Genomic DNA, 20,610 nt, shown 5'->3' on the forward strand with positions numbered 1-20,610 from the left:
TGTTTCAAAGCCCAGTCTCAGAGAAATAAAAAGAAACAGTCTGAAGCACCACCTGAAATTTCAAAGGAATGCAAAGTTTTTCAGAAATCGGTGTTATGATTAGTTGCACAGATGCACATTAAATTTCTATAAAATAATTGAGATTTAGAAAAAAATTATGTAATTTTTGATTATAGTAATTGAAATTGTATATGCCTTAGTAGGTGTTGGTAAAGGTGAAATGGTCAGTAAATGATTTTTTTTTTTAGTTCTGTGCCCAGATCATTTAATTAGTTAGTAGATAGTGTCTCAACATTTGGGCTTCCCTGGAAGCTAAGATGGTAAAGAATTTGCCTGCAATACAGGAGACCTCGCTTTGATCCCTGAATTGGGAAGATCTTCTGGAGAAGGGCATGGCAACATACTCCAATATTCTTTCTTGGAGAATTCCATGGACAGAGACTGGAGGGCTAGAGCTCATGGGCTCTCAAAGAGTCAGATACGACTGACTGAGAAAACTACACTTGCACTTTCTGTTTTCATCTCAACACTTACTCTAAATGTAGAAAATAATGAAAACCATACATGTTAATTTCATGATTCTTTTATTTATTATTAATATGATAAACACTTAAAATGCTGATAATAATGTTATCAAATTGCCCTTGATGGGTTTTTACACTGTCCATGTACAATCATGAAGTTAATTATAAATCCCCTTTCTTAATATGCTTATGTAAGTGCTTTTTGCTCTTTCAAACTGTAGTTTGATATATCTTTTGAAACTATTCCTCACTAATTTTTTTTTAAGAATTTAAAGTTAGAAGGAGGGATTTTTGGAAGAAACACCTTAACTGAAAGGTATGTGGAAAGTTGGACTCAATATTCTTCCTTCACTCCCAAAACCCTTGATACCTAAATATGTATTTGGGTAATGGTGGTATGTGTGCGGGCTGGATGCAGGGAGAGAGAGAGTGAGAGAGAACAAGGAGGGACAAAGAAAGGGACAAGGCAGTCTTTTTTTTCCCCTAGTTTAAAGGAAAACCAGAAGAAGAATAAAGCCTGCACTGAAGGATCTTTTTCCCTGAGTCTGTATTTTCCAAAGTTCTGCTCAACCACTGTAAGTAGTACAGCACTGATTCAAATATTAAGGGATGCTGAGGCTTGTATTGCTGTTTTAAAAAGATGCTAAACTAAGAGCTTCATTTTCTACACTTTTGGTTCTCTAGTTTTTCTATAATTTCTATTATATTTTTAATAAAAAAGCCTTTAAATTTGTTTATATCATGTGTTCAATCTTCCACATAATTATAGATAAGGTATGAATTTTACTTTCTGTTTTTGCTGTAAGGAAAATAGATCCAGCAGTATCAATTTCACTTCTCTAAGAAGGCTTAGAGAGGGTGAACTGTTTAGTGCTCAACAAAAATCAAACAGGACTTGTGAGACTGTATCATTAGATGATGGGTCTAACATGCCACATTGTTCCTCAATGATGCCATTAAACAACAATTCATTACAATTAACAGTATTTGATGCAAACGATGATTTTACTGTGGAGAACATTTGGTTTGGATAAAAGTTGATTTTTTTTCAACATATTCACTCTGTCCTCCTTGGTTTACAACATCCAAAATGTGGCACCTAGTGTTTAACTAAATAGGTCATTCTTTGTGTTGAGTTCACCCAATGTCAAAAAAAAAAAAAAAAAAAAGCTCTAAGGAGTATCAACAGAAACCTCTGAAACATATATTTATTGAAATTAAAGTTAAAGTGGATTTTTACATAACAATAACATTTCTTCCTATATTCAGATGGTTCACATTGTGGTTAAATTCTCTGTTTCCAGTCTCTCCATGTTTTGGATCTTGATCACACATGACTACAAGGAGAGTCACTGAAAATATTTTCAACTAATACAGGTATGCTCTGCTATGAAGAAAAGCATTTTTCAAAATTTTCAAAAATAATATTTAGTTCCATTGAATGTATAGAATGTTCATCTGAAATTGGGACTTTGTACGTGATTTACATGCACATGGAGAAGTGGAGAGATTTTCTTAAATATGTAAATAGCTATTACATAGATGACTAAGATCTGGGATGAAGAATGACTTTATTTTTTTTACACAGATGGACAAAAGCTGGAATTTCCGTGATCAGTGAATGTTGTTGCATTGTTCCCACGATCATGAACTCTGGTATCAGAGTCAGGTCCATCTTAGTTTGATTGCAACTTAATCTCTTACTGATTTGGTGCAAATTACTGAAAGCTCTTGCTTTTATTTTACAAGTGTAAAATGAGTATCAGAATACCACCTCTTGGTTGGGTTGTTATGTTCCAGACATAATTATGATTTTATTAAATATTGTTTGATATATGTTGCTCTTAATATCAAATGATAGATTGCTTATAGTAAATTTTCTGTGCCCTACATCTTTGCTGTATAATATGCAAATATATAATAATCCAAAACTTTAAATATGCAATTAAAGATGTATTATGTTCTGTATTGTTTCAGATGAACTGAATTTCTGTTGTGTCTTCCAAACTCTACACAACCTCATGGAAACCCAAAACAATGTCACAGAATTTGTTTTAATAGGGTTGTGGGGAAATAAGAAAATAGATTTACTGTTCTTCTTCTTGTTCCTGTTCTGTTATCTGGCTGTCTTAATGGGGAATTTCATCATCTTGCTTACCATCACCTGCAGCCATCTAATGCAACAACCAATGTACTACTTCCTTTGTCACCTCTCCCTCATGGATGTCAGCTACACCTCCACGGTGGTCCCCAGGCTAATCAGGGACTTAGCTGCAGCACGAAGAAACATTTCCTATAACAACTGTATGGCCCAGCTTTTCGCTGCCCACTTGCTGGCAGGTGTGGAAATATTCATCTTGATGTTCATGGCTTTTGATCGCTATATAGCCATCGTCAAGCCCCTGCACTACATGGTCATCATGAACAGACAGAGGTGTGACATGTTGATGGTCCTGGCCTGGGCATTAGGTTTTTGGCATTCTATTGCTTTACTTCTCATGGTACTCAAATTACCTTTCTGTGGTCCTAATCAGATAGATCACTACCTATGTGATGTGAAGCCTCTTCTGAAACTGGTGTGCAAAGATATTCATGTTGTGAGTATCTTAGTGATTGCAAATTCAGGAATGGTTGTGGTTGTCATATTTCTAGTTCTAGTAGCTTCTTACATAGTCATACTATATAACCTTAGAACACATTCTTCTGCAGGGCGAAAGAAAGCTCTCTCAACGTGTAGTTCTCACATAACAATTGTAGTTTTATTTTTTGTGCCCTGTATCTATACTTACGTTCTACCTGCAGGGAGCAAGAACAAGGACAAGGACATCTCTGTGTTTTACACTGTGATTGCCCCCATGCTGAACCCTCTCATCTACACCCTGAGAAACACGGAGATGAAAATCACCATAAGGAAGGTATGGACTAAAGTGGCACATTCAGGTTTAAAGTAAATAGAGTGATACTTATTATGATTTAGAATTCATGTCTCATCTCTAGGACCTGTATCCTTTGAGGTATTAGAAGAAAACATATACCCTTCATTTGAGAAATTGAAATAAATGTCTTCTGGCATTCAGTTCAGTCACCCAGTCATGTCCAACTCTTTGCGACCCCATGGACTGCAGCACACCAGGCTTCCCTGTCGATTGCCAACTCCTGGAGTTTACTCAAACTCATGTTCATTGAATCGATGATGCATCTAACCATCAAATCCTCTGTCGTCCACTTCTCCTCCTGCCTTCGATCTTTCCCAGCATCAGGGTCTTTTCTAATGAGTCAGTTCTTCACAACAGGTGGCCAAAATTTTGGAGTTTCAGCTTCATCATCAATCCTTCCAATGAATATTCAGGACTTGCTTTCTTTAGGATGGAGTGGTTGGATCTCCTTGAGGTCCAAGAGACTCTCAAGAGTCTTCTCCAACACCACAGTTCAAAAGCATCAATTTTTGGCACTTAGCTTTCTTTATAGTCCACCTCTCATGCCTGTCATTAGGTTAGCCAATGAATCATGCTACTGTGATTCAGACTACAATATGCACTTTAAAAGACCCAACTAGTTTTGTGTGTGAGCACTTGGAGGAATGCAAGAATTGTCCTTCTAAAGCTCATCACTTATTGTATGACTGACCTGCCCAATAATTGCGGAAGAACCTATTTTCCTTGGAAAAAAATCCAACCTTCTCACTTGTGCATTAGAAAATTAGGTATAACTGTCTAATTTCATAAGTCATCACTTTGAAAGCAATTACGGGGTTACAAAGAGACTGGGTGGCCAAGGAAACCTGGGTGACTCCTCAATTTGTTTGGTTTTACGCATTTGTCTTGGAAATTTGTTATAATTATATTGTTTTTGAAAATGAATGTCTATGAAATGCGATAATATTATGCTTCATAAAATGAAATATTAATTGCACTACCATCTGTTAAATTTTGCTTGGGGTATGGCTACAAGAGACTCATACTAGGTGTTTTGTGCTGCATTTGGCAATAATAAACTCATAATAGGTTCTTTCTTGTTTCCTCATCATTTACCACTCAATTCCCTCTCATTAGATGCTTTCATCCAGCTACATTGGGCCCCTCTACATTCTCTAAACTGACCCTAAAATCTGGCCAACTATGACTTTTTTTCTTCTATTTTCTCTGACTAGGAACCCTCCACTCTTATGTTTTAGCGTCCATGTCATAAATATTATTCACATTTCAGATATTTTCTTATTCAGGAATATTTTACAGATTCATAAATAGACAAATAACAGAAATGGTAGGAACCTAACAGAAACAGAATATATTAAGAACAGGTGGCAAGAATACACAGAAGAATTGTACAAAAGAGATCTTCACGACCCAGATAATCACATGATCACTCACCTAGAGCCAGACATCCTGGAATGTGAAGTCAAGTGGGCCTTAGGAAATATCACTATGAACAAAGCTAGTGGAGATGACAGAATTCCATTGAGCTATTTCAAATCCTGAAAGATGATGCTGTGAAAGTCCTGAACTCAATATGCCAGAAAATTTGGAAACCTCAGCAGTGGCCACAGGACTGGAAAAGGTCAGTTTTCATTCCAGTCCCAAAGAAAGGCAATGCCAAAGAATGCTCAAACTACTACATAATTGCACTCATCTCACATGCTAGTAAAGTAATGCTCAAAATTTTCCAAGCCAGGCTTCAGCAATATGTGAACCGTGAACTTCCAAATGTTCAAGCTGGTTTTAGAAAAGGCAGAGGAACCAGAGATCAAATTGCCAACTTCTGTTGGATTAACAAAAAAGCAAGAGAGTTCCAGAAAAACATCTATTTCTGCTCTATTGACTATACCAAAGACTTTGACTGTGTGGATCACAATAAACTGTTGAAAATTCTGGGGGAGATAAGAATACCAGACCACCTAACCTGCCTCTTGAGAAACCTGTATGCAAGTAAGGAAGCAACAGTTAGAACTGGACTTGGAACAACAAACTAGTTCCAAATTGGAAAAGGAGTATGTCAAGGCTGTATATTGTCACCCTGCTTATTTAACTTATATGCAGAGTACATCATGAGAAATCCTGGGCTAGAGAAAGCAGAACCTGGAATCAGGATTGCTGGGAGAAATTTCAATAACCTCAGATATGAAGAAGAACTAATGAGCCTCTTGATGAAAGTGAAAGAGGAGAGGAGAGTGAAAAATTTGGCTTAAAGCTCAACATTCAGAAAACTAAGATCATGGCATCTAGTCCCATCACTTCATGGGAAATAGATGGGGAAACAGCGGGTGACTTTATTTTTCTGGGCTCCAAAATCACTGTAGATCGTGATTACAGCCATGAAATTAAAAGATGCTTACACCTAGGTTGGTTATGACCAACCTAGACAGTATATTTAAAAGCAGAGACATCACTTTGTCAACAAAGGCCCATCTAGCCAAGACTAGGTTTTTCCAGTGGTCATGTATGGATGTTAGAGTTGGACTGTGAAGAATGCTGAGCACCAAAGAATTGATGCTTTTGAGCTGTGGTGTTGGAGAAGACTCTTGAGAGTTCCTTGGACTGCAGGGAGATCCAACCAGTCCATCCTAAAGGACATCAGTCCTGGGTGTTCATTGGAAGGACTGATGTTGAAGCTGAAACTCTAATACTTTGGCCACCTGATGTGAAGAACTGATTCATTGGAAAAGATCGGGATACTGGGAAAGATTGAGGGCAGGAGAAGCGGATGACAGAGGATGAGATGGCTGGAAGGCATCACCAACTCAATGGACATGGTTTTGGGTGGTTTCTGGGAGTAGGTGATGGACAGGGAGGCCTGGTGTGCGGCAGTCCATGGGTTCACAAAGAGTCGGACATGACTGAGCGACTGAATTGAATTGAAATAGACCAGAAGTATTTCCCTTTTGTTTTTTTTTTCTTTTTATTGGATTTTAGCTGTACTTTTACTGAATACGAAATAATCCAAACCCCATATTACTTTGTATGTGTGTGTGTGTGTGAATTGCATTTTCCCTGTTTGACTGAGGCAAAAATTATAGATCTTTCTATTTCTTTGTACCCCTGAAGTTTCTCATAATAAATCCGAGACAAATTAAGCTGTAATTAAACATTTATGAAATTAAATTCAAAGACTCTGTATTTTCCTTTTAATATGAATGTATATACTGTTCTCTTGTATATAAAATTTCCCTTATTTATTAATAATATGTCAGAAAGACTAAACATTAGCATAAATCCCATGATATAGCAGATAGGGAATGCTGAAAAAACTATATTTTTTTCCCATTATTTGTTTTTGGCATTTATGTGGAAGATAATTACCCATAGGTGTCCATAGTTTCATTTCTGTTCTGTCTGTTATGTTTCATTGACCATATGTCTGTTTTTGTATCAATACCATGCATTTCGTGTACTGTTGCTTTGAATATTGTATGAAGAGTGGAACTGTGATACCTTCAGGGTTTTTTTGTTTTTTTTTTTTCCTTTTGTTTGTTTTTTTTATTTTTTATTTTTTAAATTTTAAAATCTTTAATTCTTACATGCATTCCCAAACATGAACCCCCCTCCCTCCTCCCTCCCCATAACATCTTTCTGGGTCATCCCCATGCACCAGCCCCAAGCATGCTGCATCCTGTGTCAGACATAGACTGGCGATTCAATTCACATGATAGTACACATGTTAGAATGTCATTCTCCCAAATCATCCCACCCTCTCCCTCTCCCTCTCCCTCTGAGTCCAAAAGTCCATTATACACATCTGTGTCTCTTTCCCTGTCTTGCATACAGGGTCGTCATTGCCATCTTCCTAAATTCCATATATATGTGTTAGTATACTGTATTGGTGTTTTTCTTTCTGGCTTACTTCACTCTGTATAATCGGCTCCAGTTTCATCCATCTCATCAGAACTGATTCAAGTGAATTCTTTTTAACTGCTGAGTAATACTCCATTGTGTATATGTACCACAGCTTTCTTATCCATTCATCTGCTGATGGACATCTAGGTTGTTTCCATGTCCTGGCTATTATAAACAGTGCTGCGATGAACATTGGGGTACATGTGTCTCTTTCAATTCTGGTTTCCTCGGTGTGTATGCCCAGCAGTGGGATTGCTGGGTCATAAGGTAGTTCTATTTGCAATTTTTTAAGGAATCTCCACACTGTTCTCCATCTTTGACAAAGGAGGCAAGAATATACAATGGAGTAAAGACAACCTCTTTAACAAGTGGTGCTGGGAAAACTGGTCAACCACTTGTAAAAGAATGAAACTAGATCACTTTCTAACACCGTACACAAAAATAAACTCAAAATGGATTAAAGATCTAAATGTAAGATCAGAAACTATAAAACTCCTAGAGGAGAACATAGGCAAAACACTCTCAGACATAAATCACAGCAGGATCCTCTATGATCCACCTCCCAGAATTCTGGAAATTTCCTTTTGTTTTTGTTCAAGTTTGCTTTGTAAATTTGGGGTTTTTTGGTTTCATACTATTTTTAAAATTATTTGTTCTAGTTCTGTAAAAATTTCATGGGTATTTTGATAGGAATTGCATTATATTTCTAGATTGTATTGAATAGTATAGACATTTTAACAATATTAATTATTCTAATCCAAGAGCCTGAGATGTGTTTTCATTTATGTGCATTTTCTATAATTTCATCCATAATTGTCTCTTTCTTTTCTTTTTCAGAGTTAGGTTTTTTACTTTCTTCATTAAGTTTATTACTAGATAGTTTATTCTTTTTGATGTGATTTTTAACCAGGAATTTAAAAATATAGTCCTTGTTTGTTAGTTTATTATTAGTGTATAGAAAAGCAAAAAGTATATACTAATCTTAAATCTGGGAACTTTTGCTAAGTTACCATTATTCATTTTTCTAATATTTTAAAGGTAAAGACTTTAGAGTTTTCTATATAAAGTTATGTCATCTGCAAATATGTGGATAGCTTTTATTTCTTCTTCTTGTCTGATTGCTTTGTGGGACTTCAAATACTGTGTTAAATAGAAGTGGTGAGAGTGGGCAGGCTTATTTCATTTCTGATTTAGCAAAAAGACTTTCTGCTTTCACCATTGAGTATGATGTTTCCTATGGGTTTGTCATAAATGATTTCATTATGTAATGAGATATAATGGATCAGTGAATTATAAGCAGGTATATTTAATTAAAATTTTATTAAAAACATTGCACTTAGGGGTCAAATCACGTACTGATGTAGATTCTGTGGTACTGGAAAAGTTGCAGTCTAAAATTAAAGTAACATTTACAATTTCTGATAGAACTTTCGTATATACATTCCCTAGAGTTATCGAGAAATGAATTGTGCAGCAACAACAGCAACAAAAATGCCAGTATGTAGATTATGTTGTAAAGTAGTTTCTGGGTCAACTGTCCTGACTTCCCTTTGGGGGAAAATAATAATAGTAATTAGTGTAGACATAGGAAGAAGCAAAAATTCAGACTAACATTTATTATACCTACTGACCAGATTTTAAAAAAAAATCATCCCCCATAAAACTTAAGGAACTAAATTAAAATGTGTAAATATTCACCCACTCCTACTTATCTAAAACTGATAAGTAAATGGAAGTCAAAACCAAAGACCTTATCTTATACACTTAGGAAAAAAGTAACTAAAATCAGCAAAAGACAAATGTGATCTAGAAAAGAACAAACAAACTGACTGCAAAACACATTTTGTGGCACATGGATGCTTATCCCAACTTCATTTATAACTGCCAAACCTCGAAGCATCTAAGATGCCCTTCAGTAAATCAAGTGAAAGAGTTATGTCCAATTCTTTGCAATCCCATGGACTGTAGCCTGCCAGGCTCCTCTATCCATGGGATTTTCCAGGAAAGACTACCAGAGTGGATTGCCATTCCCTTCTCCAGGAAATCTTCTGAACCCAGGTCTCCCAAATTACAGACAGATTCTTTATTGGCAGAGGCACCAGGGAAGCCCAAAACCGTTGCACATTTATACAATGTAATACACCTCAGTATTAAAAAGAAATGAGCTCCCAAGCCATGACCAGATATGGCAGACACATAAATGAATATCATTAGGTAAAGGATTAAAAAGTGAGTCTCTAGAAGTTAAGTGACTAGTTCAAACTGCTAGTAAATAGGAGAAAAATAGTTGAGTGCTTTCTGAGAATGAATAAAACAGATTCTGATCAGTTTGGTGATTACTTTATCTTATTCTTAACACAATAGAGGTAATGCCATTTATGTCATTATTGTGAGATGGAATTATAAATTTGAAGTATGAAATAATCTCTCAGTAACTGTTATTACTTTTTACTGCTTATGATATTATAAAAATTGATTTTCTGAAGTCTTACATACTTGAAAGAAACCATTAACACATGGATTTCAGCATGAAGTAAGGAATTAAATACCTGAACTTTAGGGTGTACTTTTGGGGCTGAGTGTGTATCATCTGTGGAAATGAAGTGGCATAAGAGAAAAACAAAATGGTCAGCAGAATAGAAGCTCTGCTGAGATAGGCAATGTCCACAGCTCCAGGGACATGACCTTGGACAGCAAGGTGGGAGGTTTTTGTGAAGCTCTGTTTAGAAATGCCTCTGGGAACATCATTTCTTAGAATATTCAGAAGCTAATTAATTCTTCCATTGTCATATAAGTCACATTCTGTTCTTCTCAGCCAAATTTCCTTTAGGGGTAGGCATAAAATAAATGACTCTATGACTCTCATGATTGAAAATGTTTGTTTCCTTGTGTGAGAATTGCAGAATACTTGTTTTATTTATTTATTTTAATCTGAAGATCCATTGGTTCCATCACTGACTCACTGACTCACTTTCTACTCCCTGGGCAAATATATACAATTTTCTAAGACTCTGCAAAGTGAGTGTTTCAGGAAGAAGCTATTCCTGATTCAACCTAAAAATTCATTGTACAGCCACTTAGATATGATGTTCAGTAAATTAGTGAAATAACCATTTTAAAAAAAGAATATTTGAACAAGTGTGCATTATACATCATTTAAATTTATTCTCTTTAGTTTAAATTTTGACTACCATAAAATTATTTGGCTAACTTTATTGTTAGTAGCATGTTATTCATAAGTAGAATTCCAGGTGAGTTAGAGTTATAAAATATTCTATCCATAGTGAATTGCATTGAGTCCTATTTTGGTTCTTTTATATTTTCCTCTTTCCTCCGTATTCTTATCAAAGAATAGCCCAGTTTATGCTTGTATATCTCCACTGACTAACAATTTCCTAGCTTCAAATTCCTTGCCATCCTGAGATGGAGTAGAGTCACTCTATTCAATTAAGGTAATTTTATAGAAAATCATATTCTGATACAACTAGGAGAAAATTTCCAGAAAAATAAACGACCCAATCAAAAAATGGGCCAAAGAACTAAATAGACATTTCTCCAAAGAAGACATACGGATGGCTAACAAACACATGAAAAGATGCTCAACATCACTCATTATTAGAGAAATGCAAATCAAAACCACAATGAGGTACCACTTCACACCAGTCAGAATGGCTGTGATCCAAAAATCTGCAAGCAATAAATGCTGGAGAGGGTGTGGAGAAAAGGGAACCCTCCTACACTGTTGGTGGGAATGCAAACTAGTACAGCCACTGTGGAGAACGGTGTGGAGATTCCTTAAAAAATTGCAAATAGAGCTACCTTATGACCCAGCAATCCCACTTCTGGGCATACACACCGAGGAAACCAGAATTGACAGAGACACATGTACCCCAATGTTCATCGCAGCACTGTTTATAATAGCCAGGACATGGAAACAACCTAGATGTCCATCAGCAGATGAATGGATAAGGAAGCTGTGGTACATATACACAATGGAGTATTACTCAGCCATTAAAAATAATTCATTTGAATCAGTTTTGATGAGATGGATGAAACTGGAGCCAATTATACAGAGTGAAGTAAGCCAGAAAGAAAAACACCAATACAGTATACTAACACATATATATGGAATTTAGAAAGATGGCAATGACGACCCTGTATGCAAGACAGGAAAAAAGACACAGATGTGTATAACGGACTTTTGGACTCAGAGGGAGAGGGAGAGGGTGGGATGATTTGGGAGAATGGGAATTCTAACATGTATACTATCATGTAAGAATTGAATCGCCAGTCTATGTCTGACGCAGGGTGCAGCATGCTTGGGGCTGGTGCATGGGGATGACCCAGAGAGATGCTGTGGGAAGGGAGGTGGGAGGGGGGTTCATGTTTGGGAATGCATGTAAGAGTTAAATATTTTAAAATTAAAAAAATACAAAACTAAAAAAAATGTGTATTTGGCAACTTCAGAAACTGCTCACTCAAAAAATACAGTAAGGAAAAGTAAACTAGCATGTCATGTATGATGCTGGAGTATTTCAAATTTTTTCTTACCTTATTCATTGTATTCTGAATTTTTGTAGTAGTATATTAAATCTATACATATAGACAATGTGTTTTTAAGAGGTGAGTAATGTTCACAAGTCATAGGGAAGTGGAGAAAATTAATTCTATTTACTGAGCTCCATATTTAAAATATTTGCTATATAGGGAAAATATTTAATAAAATTAATGAGAAAAAAATGTTTGGATAGATTTACAGTGATTGCAGAAGCTGGTTACAGAATCTTCAGCATTTTCTCAGATCTCACTTGCTTGGGAAATTTGATTTTTTCATGTTTATTTTCCCCCTTTTCTCTTCTTATACCTGTCTCAAGAATTCCTTAATTTGACATTGTATTTCGACTGTGTGTGTATATATATATATATATATATATATATATATATATATATATATATATAATTTCTTTCTTTTGAAATGCTTAAGCTTATAGGAAATGGTAGGTGGTGGGTAGTGGGAAGTGGATGTTAACTAGATTTGAGTAAAATGATTTTGTCAATTCTTAAAATGAAAGTGAAAGTGTTAGTCATTCAGTTGTGTCTGACTCTTTGCAACCCCATAGACTGTAGCCCACCATCCTCCTCTGCCAATGGAATTCTCCAAACCAGAATACTGGAGTGGGTAGCCATTCCCTTCTCCAGGGGGTCTTCTTGACCCAGGGATCAAAACTAGGTCTCCAGTATTCCAGGCAGATTCTTTACCATCTGAGCTACCAGGGAAGCTCTCTTAAAATATCAGACCAATATTAAATAAACATCCATAATTACTGAAACCTAAATTCTCTAGTATCTTATAGCTAATTTTCTAGTTCTCTCTTTTGGACTTCCAATCTTATTCTAGTGTGCTCTTAATGAAATAAACTAACAGGAAGTCATCTGCTAAAGGAAAAACACTGGGAAATTTAACTGCCAGCATCTCAGAGGAGAACACTTAAAGGTCGATTATTGAGCTGAGGCTAATAAGTACATGAGTGCAACATTTAACTCCTTTTGCTACTGTTTAGAAACACTCCTCTACATTAAATTTGGACCTCCTTACAAAAACCAATAGTATCTCTATGCTTTTACCAAACAAGATGCTTCTACAAAGACAGTCTCCCTCTTTTTCTCCCAAAAAGGAAATGCAAATCCTGAAATTTCTGTACAATGCTAGTTTCTCTTCTAGTTCAGGTTGCAGTCTTTTTTTTTTTTTTTTTGCAGTCTTTCTTGAATAATCTGTAACACTAAGAATAAATTGTAAAATTAATACTCCAAACTTAAGAAAGGAAGTAAAAGTATGTAATTAAATGTATGAAAATTATGCAATACTGAATTAGCCCTTGTTTTTGTGATTGGAATCAGGAATTTAGACATAATGAAGAAGGCTTATCTTTGCCCTGTGGTGTCTGAGGTTGCAGCTTAGAAAATTCAAAAGTTCATCAACTGGCAGCTGAAATTGTTTCAGTTCACTTCAGTTCAGTTCAGTTGCTCAGTCTTGTCAGACTCTTTGCTACCCCATGATTTGCAGCACCCCAGGCCTCCCTGTTCATTACCAACTCCCGGAGTTCACTCAGACCTGGAAGCAATTTAAGTTTCATCAACAGATGAATGGAGAAACAAGATACAGTACACACACACACACACACACACACACACACACACACACACGCACACACACACACAATGGAATATTCAGTTCAGTTCAGTCGCTCAGTTGTGTCCGACTCTTTGCAACCCCATGAATCGCAACACGCCAGGCTTCTCTGTCCATCACCATCTCCCAGAGTTTACCCAAACTTATATCCATCGAGTCAGTGATGCCATCCAGCCATCTCATCCTCTGTCGTTTCCTTTTCCTCCCTCCCCTAATCCTTCCAGGCATCAGAGTCTTTTCCAATGAGTCAACTCTTCGCATGAGGTGGCCAAAGTACTGGACTTTCAGCTTCAGCATCATTCCTTCCAAAGAACACCCAGGGCTGATCTCCTTCAGAATGGACTGGTTGGATCTCCTTGCAGTCCAAGGGACTCTCAAGAGTCTTCTCCAACACCACAGTTCAAAAGCATCAAGTCTTCGGCCCTCAGCTTTTTTCACAGTCCAACTCTTGCATCCATACATGACCACTGGAAAAACCATAGCCTTGACTAGACGGACCTTTGTTGGCAAAGTAATGTTTCTGCTTTTCAATATGCTCTCTAGGTTGGTCATAACTTTTCTGAAATTATTTAGCACCTTAAATTATATGCCTGAAAGTTGATGGTGGCTGTGGACTAGGACCTCAGCTGAGATGTTGGCCATAAAACTCTGTATCTGTCTTGTATGTGTGGGTTTTCAATGGACTAGTTTGGTTTCTGTACAGTATAGAACCCCCCTATATATATATATATATATATATATATATATATATATATATATATATATATATATATATATATATATATATATATATTTCATGCCTTCTATTCTATGCTTTCTGAGAACCAAATGTCATGAACTGGAATAGACCTACACATCTTGTGGTCTATACAAACTAGACAATCAAATGCATTGGATGAGGTTTTCCTTTTGGAAACATTCATGTATGAGGCTGTAATGCTATAACAGTCCATGTTCAGTCAGTGCCAAATTTTCTTGTAGAACTAAATGCAAACAGATGCAATCATGTTTCCTCCTCTGCCAACTCCCCATAAGATCACAGTTGTTGACTGAGGGAAAATAAACAATTTGGCAAGAGTTTCATGCACATTTCTTTTATTTTAGTAGGAACTGTGGAGATAAACATAGTGTGAGTCCTTTTTCCCATGGAGACCAATATAAGATCACCTGAGACCTCCTTATCTCTAACAGTGAGGTGCTTTCATTTGAGGTCAACCAGGTCAGAATTCCAAGATTTTTATTGAATTAAAGAAGTCTATATTTTGGAACTTGCTGATCTATCATAAATGACTGTTCACAGTAATTGAATCCCACTTTACTATATTCTATAAACTTCTTGTTACAATATCTGCTGCTACCACCACAAAGACCTAAACCAGGGACATCATCACTGAAGGTTATGCCCTTTAAACTTTATGGACTATGACAGAAACAGAAAAAAATATTTTTTTAAATAATAAGTAGGATTCATATGTGGCAAATTTCTGTAGCAGTGGCAGAAATGAAATTTCCAAAATTTCAGGAGGGTGAAACAAACAAACAAAAACCTTCTTAAAAGGCAAGAAAAGAAGACAGATTCAAAATAAAAACGTATTAAAAATAGGAAACAGATATAGAACTGTAGAAATGAATCTGTGAAAATATGTCAGATGGCTTGATTTAAAACACTGAGCTAAAATATAATAAGTATCAGATGACTCTTATTTTTTATTTTTTAATATAAATTTATTTATTTATATTTTGTTTAATATAAATTTATTTGCATTTTATTTTTAATATAAATTTATTTATATTTTATTTTTATATAAATTTATTTATATTAATTGGAGGCTAATTACTTTACAATATTGTATTGGTTTGCCCATACACTGACATGAATCCGCCACGGGTACACATGTGTTCCCCATCCTGAAACCCCCTCCCATCTCCCCGTATACCATCCCTCTGGGTTATCCCAGTCCACCAGCCCCGAGCACCCTGTATCATGCATTGGACCTGGACTGGCAATTCTTTTCACATATGATATTATACATGTTACAGTGCTATTCTCTCAAGTCATCCCACCCTCGCCCTCTCCCACAGAGTTCAAAACACTGTTCTATACATCTGTGTCTCTTTTGCTCTCTTGCATACAGGGTTATCATTACCATCTTTCTAAATTTCATATATATGCGTTAATATACTGTATTAGTGTTTTTCTTTCTGGCTTACTTCACTCTGTATAATAGGCTCCAGTTTCATCCAACTCATTAGAACTGATTCAAATGTATTCTTTTTGATGGCTGAGTAACATTCCATTGTGTATATGTACCACAGCTTTCTTATCCATTCGTCTGCTGATAGACATCTAGGTTGGTTCCATGTCCTGGCTATTATAAACAGTGCTGCGATGAACATTGGGGTACATGTGTTTCTCTCAGTTCTGGTTTCCTCTGTGTGTATGCCCAGCAGTGGGATTCTTGGGTCATATGGCAGTTCTATTTTCAGTTTTTTAAGGAATCTCCACACTGTTCTCCATAGTGACTGTACTAGTTTGCATTCCCACCAACAGTGTAAGAGTGTTCCCTTTTCTCCATACCCTCTCCAGCATTTATTGCTTGTAGACTTTTGGATAGCAGCCATTCTGACTGGTGTGAAATGGTACCTAACTGCGGTTTTGATTTGCCTTTCTCTGATATTGAGTGATGTTGAGCACCTTTTCCTGTGTTTGTTAGCCATCTGTGTGTCTTCCTTGGATAAATTTCCGTTTAGTTCTTTGGCCCATTTTTTGATTGGGTTGTTTATTTTTTTCTGGAATTGAGCTGCAGGAGTTGCTTGTATAGTTTTGAGATTAGCTGTTTGTCAGTTGGTTCATTTGCTATTATTTTCTCCCATTCTGAAGGCTGTCTTTTCACCTTGCTTATACTTTTCTTAGTTGTGCAGAAGCTTTTAATTTTAATTGGTCCCATTTGTTTATTTTTTGCTTTTATTTCCAATATTCTGGGAGGTGGGCCGTAGAGGATCCTGCAGTGATTTATGTCAGAGAGTGTTTTGCCTATGTTCTCTTCTAGGAGTTTTATAGTTTCTAGTCTTACGTTTAGATCTTTAAAAAAGTTTGAGTTCATTTTTGTGTATGGTGTTAGAAAGTGTTCTAGTTTCATTTTTACACGTGGTTGACAAGTTTTCCCAGCACTACTTGTTGAAGAGATTGTCTTTTCTCTATTGTATATTCTTGCCTCCTTTGTCAAAGATAAGTTGTCCATAGGTGCGTGGATTTATCTCTGGGCTTTCTAGTTTGTTACACTGATCTATATTTCTGTTTTTGTGCCAGTACCATACTGCTCTGATGACTGTGGCTTAATAGTAGAGCCTGAAGTCAAGCAGGTTGATTCCTCCAGTTTCATTCTTCTTTCTCAAGATTTCTTTGGCTATTCGAGGTTTTCTGTATTTCCATAAAAATTGTGAAATTATTTGTCCTAGTTCTCTGAAAAATATAATTGGTAGCTTGATAGGCATTGCATTTAATCTATAGATTGCTTTTGGAAGTATCCTCATTTTCACTATATTGATGCTTCCAATCCATGAACATGGTGTATTTTTTCATTTATCTGTGTCCTCTTTGATTTCTTTCAGCAGTGTTTTATAGTTTTCTATATATAGGTCTTTAGTTTCTTTAGGTAGATATATTCCTAAGTATTTGATTCTTTTCGTTGCAATGGTGAATGGAATTGTTTCCTTAATTTCTCTGTTTTCTCATTCTTAGTGTATAGGAATGCAAGGGATTTCTGTCTGTCTATTTTATATCCTGCAACTTTACTATATACATTGATTAGCTCTTGTAATTTTATGATCGAGTGTTTAGGGTTTTCTATGTAGAGGATCATGTCATCTGAAAACAGTGAGAGTTTTACTTCTTCTTTTCCAATCTGGATTCTTTTATTTCTTTTTCTGCTCTGATTACTGTGGCCCAAATTTCCAAAACTATGTTGAATAGTAGTGGTGAAAGTGGGCAGCCTTGTCTTGGTCCTGGCTTTAGGGGAAATGCTTTCAATTTTTCACCATTAAGGATAATGTTTGCTGTGGGTTTGTCATATATAGCTTGTATTATGTTGAGGTATGTTCCTTCTATTCCTGCTTTCCAGAGAGTTTTTGTCATAAATGAATGCTGAATTTTGTCAAAGGCTTTCTCTGCATCTATTGGGATAACCATATGATTTTTATTTTTCAATTTGTTAATGTGTTGTATTACGTTCATTGATTTGTAGATATTGAAGAATCCTTGCATCCCTGGGATAAAGCCCACTTGGTCATGGTGTATGATCTTCTTAATGTGTTGTTGGATTCCGTTTGCTAGGATTTTGTTAAGGACTTTTGCATCTATGTTCATCAATGATATTGGCCTGTATTTGTGTGTGTGTGTGTGTGTGTGTGGCATCTTTGTCAAGTTTTGTTATCAGGGTGATGGTGGACTCATAGAATGAGTTTGAAAGTTTACTTTCCTCTGCAATTTTCTGGAAGAGTTTGAGTAGGATAGGTGTTAGCTCTTCTCTAAATGTTTGATAGAATTCAGCTGTGAAGCCATCTGGGCCTGGGCTTTTCTTTACTGGAAGATTTGTGGTAATAGTTTTAATTTCCGTGCTTGTGATGGGTCTGTTAAGGTTTTCTATTTCTTCCTGGTTCAGTTTTGGAGAGTGGTACTTTTCTAAGAATTTGACAATTTCTTCCAAGGTGTCCATTTTATTGGCATATAACTGCTGATAGTACTATTTTATGATCCTTTGTATTTCTGTGTTGTCTATTGTGAACTCTCCATTTTCATTTCTAAGTTTGTTGATGTGATTTTTTTTCCCTTGTTTCTTGATGAGTCTGTGTAATGGTTTGTTAATTTTATTTAACCTTTCAAAGAACAAGCTTTTGGCTTTATGGATTTTTGCAATTGTCTCTTTTGTTTCTTTTGCATTTATTTCTGCCCTAATTTTTAAGATTTCTTTCCTTCTACTAACCCTGGACTTCTTCATGTCTTCCTTTTCCAGTTGCTTTCAGTTCAGTTCATTTCAGTCGCTCAGTCATGTCCAACTCCTTGCGACACCATGAGTTGCAGCATGCCAGGCCTCCCTGTCATGCACCAACTCCCAGAGTTCACTCAGACTCACGTCCATCGAGTCAGTGATGCCATCCGACCATCTCATCCTCTGCCGTCCCCTTCTTCTCCTGCCTCCATTCCCTCCAGCATCAGAATATTTTCCAATGAGTCAACTCTTCCCATGAGGTGGCCAAAGTACTGGACTTTCAGTTTTAGCATCATTCCTTCCAAAGAAACCCCAGGGCTGATCTCCTTCGGAATGGACTGGTTGGATCTCCTTGCAGTCTAAGGGACTCTCAAGAGTATTCTCCAACACCACAGTTCAAAAGCATCAATTATTCAGCGCTCAGCCTTCTTCACAGTCCAACTATCACATCCACACATGATTACTGGAAAAACCATAGCCTTAACTAAATGGACCTTAGTAGGCCAAGTAATGTCTCTGCTTTTCAATATGCTATCTAGGTTGGTCATAACTTTTCTTCCAAGGAGTAAGCGTCTTTTAATTTCATGGCTGCAGTCACCATCTGCAGTGATTTTGGAGCTCAAAAAAAGATCTGACACTGTTTCCACTGTTTCCCTATCTGTTTGCGACGAAGTGATGGGACTGGACGCCATGATCTTTGTTTTCTGAATGTTGAGCTTTAAGCCAACTTTTTCATGCTCCTCTTTCACTTTCATCAAGAGGCTTTTTAGTTCCTCTTCATTTCCTTCCATCCTTGACATACTCCTTTTCTTATTCGGAACCAGTCTGTTATTCCATGCCCAGTTCTCACCATTGTTTCCTGAACCTGCATATAGGTTTCTCAAGAAGCAGGCTAGGTGGTCTGGTATTCCCATCTCTCTAAGAATTTTCCACAGTTTATTGTGATCCACACAGTCAAAGGCTTTGGCATAGTCAATAAAGCACAAATAGATGATTTCTGGAGCTCTCCTCCTTTTTCCATGATCCAGCGGATGTTAGCAATTTGATCTCTGGTTCCTCTGCCTTTTCTAAAACCAGCTTGAACATCAGGGAGTTCACGGTTCACGTAGTGCTGAAGCCTGGCTTGGAGAATTTTGATCATTACTTTACTAGCATATGGATGAGTACAACTGTGCGGTAGTTTGAGCATTCTTTGGCATTGCCTTTCTTTGGGATTGAAATGAAAACTGACCTTTTCCAGTCCTGTGGCCACTGCTGAGTTTTCCAAATTTTCTGGTATATTGAGTGCAGGACTTTCACAGCATCATCTTTCAGGATTTGAAACAGCTCATCTGGAATTCCATCACCTCCACTAGCTTTGTTCGTAGTGATGCTTTCTAAGGCCCACTTGACTTCACATTCCAGGATGTCTGGCTTTAGATGAGTGATCACACCATCGTGATTATGTGGGTTGTGAAGGTCTTTTTTGTACAGTTCTTCTGTGTGTTCTTGCCACATCTGCTTCTGTTATGTCCATACCATTTCTGTCCTTTATCAAGCCATTCTTTGCATGAAATGTTCCCTTGATATCGCTAATTTTCTTGAAGAGATCTCTAGTCTTTTCCATTCTGTTGTTTTCCTCTATTTCTTTGCATTGATTGCTGAGGAAGGCTTTCTTATCTCTTCTTGCTATTCTTTGGAACTCTGCATTCAGATGCTTATATCTTTCTTTTTCTCCTTTGCTTTTCACCTCTCTTCTTCTCACAGCTCTTTGTAAGGCCTCCCCAGAGAGCCATTTTGCTTTTTTGCATTTCTTTTCCATGGGAATGGTCTTGATCCATGTCTCCCATACAATGTCACGAACCTCATTCCATAGTTCATCAGGCACTCTATCTATCAGGTCTAGGCCCTTAAATCTATTCCTCACTTCCACTGTATAATCATAAGAGATTTGATATAGGACATACTTGAATGGTCTAGCGGTTTTCCCTACTTTCTTCAATTTCACTCTGAATTTGGTAATAAGGAGTTCATGATCTGAGCCACAGTCAGCTCCTGGTCTTGTTTTTGTTGACTGTATAGAGCTTCTCCATCTTTTG

At 36.7% G+C, this 20,610-nt stretch overlaps 1 protein-coding gene across 1 annotated transcript in view; it reads left to right on the plus strand.

Moving 5' to 3' along the window:
* The first annotated feature begins 2,545 nt into the window (after positions 1-2,545).
* The window catches only part of LOC138429775 (olfactory receptor 4P4-like), a 30,390-nt gene continuing 12,325 nt past the window's right edge, over positions 2,546-20,610 (plus strand). Inside the window, exon 1 of the mRNA XM_069571502.1 lies at positions 2,546-3,439. Coding sequence (XP_069427603.1) covers positions 2,546-3,439 — 894 coding nt within the window. The remainder of the gene's footprint in view (positions 3,440-20,610) is intronic.

This window comes from Ovis canadensis, chromosome 24 (assembly GCF_042477335.2).
Source record: "Ovis canadensis isolate MfBH-ARS-UI-01 breed Bighorn chromosome 24, ARS-UI_OviCan_v2, whole genome shotgun sequence".
Classification (NCBI taxonomy): Eukaryota; Metazoa; Chordata; class Mammalia; order Artiodactyla; family Bovidae; genus Ovis; species Ovis canadensis.